At 37.1% G+C, this 3485-nt stretch overlaps 1 protein-coding gene across 3 annotated transcripts in view; it reads left to right on the forward strand.

Annotated features, from left to right (window-relative positions):
- Positions 1-3485, forward strand: part of LOC115237184 (protein FAM76A) — a 47656-nt gene that overhangs the window by 1978 nt on the left and 42193 nt on the right. Inside the window, exons 4-7 of one of the 3 annotated variants that reach the window (XM_029810065.1) lie at positions 331-467; positions 631-874; positions 956-1193; positions 1298-1929. In XM_029810065.1, coding sequence (XP_029665925.1) covers positions 331-467; positions 631-874; positions 956-1189 — 615 coding nt within the window. In that variant the 3' untranslated portion in view covers positions 1190-1193; positions 1298-1929. Of the gene's footprint in view, positions 1-330; positions 468-630; positions 875-955; positions 1194-1297; positions 1930-3485 lie in introns of those variants that run through there. The other 2 variants (XM_029810064.1, XM_029810066.1) reach the window with 2 other exon arrangements.

The following is a 3485-nucleotide window of genomic DNA, read 5'->3' on the forward strand; positions in this document are numbered from 1 at the left end:
TGGAAAAAATTAATTTTTAAAATTTATATATACAGTTTTCTGTACACTTTACAGATATATATTTGACAATCTATTTTATTATTTTGGATAGTCGAGAGTAGCTGCATTTGCAATTTTGCTATAATAGTTATATTTTCTGAATTTGTATGTTTGACTTTCTGTCACAATTTCTTTTCTTTTTTTAGAGAGAGCGAATAAACATCAAGTGTAATTTCTACAGCTAAGACCTCTTTCTCTCTCTCTCCCTCTCTCTCTTGTTGGTACATGGTAATAAATCTCTACCCTACCATAATGCTACTAAATCGATTATGGTGATGTTCTGGTTTTTAGGTAGATGGCAAGTTATTGTGTTGGCTCTGTACATTGTCGTATAAACGAGCATTGGCAAAGACAAAGCAATCAGATGCAGAGAGAAGGGCGCATATGAAAATGGCACAACAACGGGCTGCAAAACACAAAGAACAAAAGTAATTATTCAAATACATAATGTCACAAGGTAACTCTGCGCTTGGTAGCCTTAATATCGCGTGGACATTACAATTTTTCAAATCTATGCAAGACATGTTTTCGGTAAACTTTGCAAGTTGCATCAGCGGAACTCTCGTTTATGTTTCACGCTTTCCATTGTAGGTTAAAAGGCCACAATAAAAGACCGCACAGAGTCGATGTGACGAAGTTGCCGCCGCAATCTGAGGGCGGAGACACGAATGGTCCCACTCCCGTGAAAGCGGCGCGGATGGTTGGAATGCACGATCCGCACGATCCAAACAGTTCGGATCACGTTGTGGCGGTTACGCAACTCAAAGAAAAGATAGCGCATCTTCAAAAGCAAATTAGTATAAAAGACAGTCAATTACTAGCAAAAGATAGACAAGTGCGTAAATAAATTCCCGGAAGTTCCCGTTTCCCGAAACAGATAAGAGTGATAAAATAAATACCGACATTTTGATTGCAGATTACCGAACTTAAGGCGAAAAATTTCACATCCGAGACCGAGCTGCGCAATAAAATGAAAGCATCGGAAAAGGAATATGAAGCGAAAATTTCTAATATGCAGCATAAGATATCTAGTTTGCTGAAGGAAGTAGCGTCGTTATCGAAAACTTCTAAGCGAGGTGATCGGGTGGCCGCTACCAAGACAGAAGCTGGGACCAACAGTGGGAGTGGAACAGACAGTCCTGTACCTTGATAAGGTAAGACTATCAGATTTTTGCTAATTTTTAACGGCATGCATTAAACATCCAAAATGCGATGGTGACGTATAAAGTAACGCGTCAATCGATATATTTTGCAACAGCTGGTGTGAAGTGAGTCCCGTTTCTCGTATTGTTTCCAGGGAATTGATTAACTGACAACCTACTCGAATGTCCATACCCGCATAAATCACACATGTGGTACATTACGCATATAGTTAATTGTTTCCATTAACAGGGCGAAATCGTATTATTTTTCTAATTACTATAGAATTGTATATTATATTCTCTCACAATATGTGTACTGGAAAAAAGACTTACTCGCATCTCCATTTAGGGGAGATCAATGATGCAAGTGCAAAATTTATATGTAACAATTTAGATAGCTTCCTTTTCTTTTATTTTTCGACAACTGCAAGCCTTGCACGGCTGCAGTTTGCCAACAGTATCAGTTTTTATGGCGAAAAATTAGCAAAATTTGAATCTTAAAGAAAACAAATTATTAAATGATCTTGTTTTATGGCACGAAATTATGAAAGATTTCGGGCTCGCATCGACAAATTCGAATCGATGGATTGCACGTATGTATATACATACATATGTGTGGATATAATAAGTGACACGCATGCGCGGATAACGTTGCTGTGGCATTTTATTATTTATAATAATGATGTAACAGCGATGAATCAGGATATGGTGATTGTAGATCAATTTACAATAAAAATTTGGAAACCAATTGCCCTGATGGTTCCACTCCTGTGGCTTCAATCCTGTGGTATCAACGTCACATCCATATCCATGTCTTTTTCTTCTCGTATGTAATCGAATTATAATCGAACATAATTTCGTTTTCATTATCCGACCATTAACAACACAAGAAATAATATTATATTGTAACAACGTATGGGGATGTGATAGTGATATAGTGCATATAAATATCCAACAGCCATATATTTATTCTTTATTTTAAGAAACAAATGCTAATTGAGCATTACCTATTTAATAATAATGATAATAAATGCGTAACAATTTCACTGTATACATATATATACATATATATACATATATATATATACATATATATACATATATATATACACACATACATACATACACAAAGTGTAAGGATAATTAACATTTAATTTATAGTCGCGTTTAAATATATACGAGCGCGTGCACGCGTACGTGCACGCTACAGTTGGAGCTTTATCGTTTAATTATTACGAGATGATAATAACTAAATATTGCTTGTTTTGTTCTCGAGGCGATTAGTAGTCCTCGTTTGTCCGGTTTCTCTCGATATTTCACTACTTTCAGCGTATGTATTTACATGGTCTTTACTTCCGTCTGCCTCTCTACGCGCTTCTTCTCTCTTCCGTCTTTCCTCTCGCTCTATTAGCTTTCGTGATTCAAAATCCTAAAGCGCCTAGATTCCTCCTCTATCTCTCCGTTTTACTTCGTTATTCATTTATAGTGCTTTCAAAATGCAGGCAAGGTAGGAAATCGATGCAAAATGTACAGAATGACACTCGGGCTATATAAGAAACATCACTAGGAATCACGATCATCACCAAAGAAAATTATTGCTGTAACACGCTGTATTATTGCATAATGAATCCCAAGATGTTTTTTTTCAGGTCGCTATTTCTTTCCTTATTGCTCGTGTTTCCCAGTGTCGTTCCTTATGGCGTGAAACATGCGCGCAGACTCCTCATACAACACGGGTGCTGAAAGTGCGTAAACCGTAACGCGCTGATTCTGAGGAGTACGTGGAGCCTGATCACGGCATCATCTTGAGCGTTGCGGTGATCCAACCGCTAGAGTAGCGTACGCTACATTATATGTATAGAATTCGACATCCCATAAAATGCCCGCGCATATAATCGTTGCCTGATTATTAAAGAGGGTATATTAGCAAATCATAAAGAGTATAAAGGCCCTGCGGATTTATACGGTACATCGTCTCGCATTTGTCTCGCGAATCGAGTTCGAATGCTCGTTAAATTTATATAATTGTCGAGGAGAATCTTTTCGTTCGAGTGCGTTTGACATTGTCCGGCGGGCAGAGACAGATGTTGGATAGTACAATATAATAAATATTCGGGAATGGAGAAACAAAGATCATCAGTTTCGCAAAAATTTCAAATGGGCGTCACGGTTTTAGCGGAGGAGAGATTGTGCGTTTTCTCGCTACGTCCCGAAAAATGAAAGAATCAATTGGGAATATTTTTTTTTTTTTTTTTTTTTTTTTTTGTGGTTTATTTTTTTTTGAAAGAGCTTTTTGATAATATT

This window comes from Formica exsecta, unplaced genomic scaffold (genome assembly GCF_003651465.1).
Source record: "Formica exsecta isolate Colony F162 unplaced genomic scaffold, ASM365146v1 scaffold282, whole genome shotgun sequence".
In the NCBI taxonomy this organism is placed as follows: Eukaryota; Metazoa; Arthropoda; class Insecta; order Hymenoptera; family Formicidae; genus Formica; species Formica exsecta.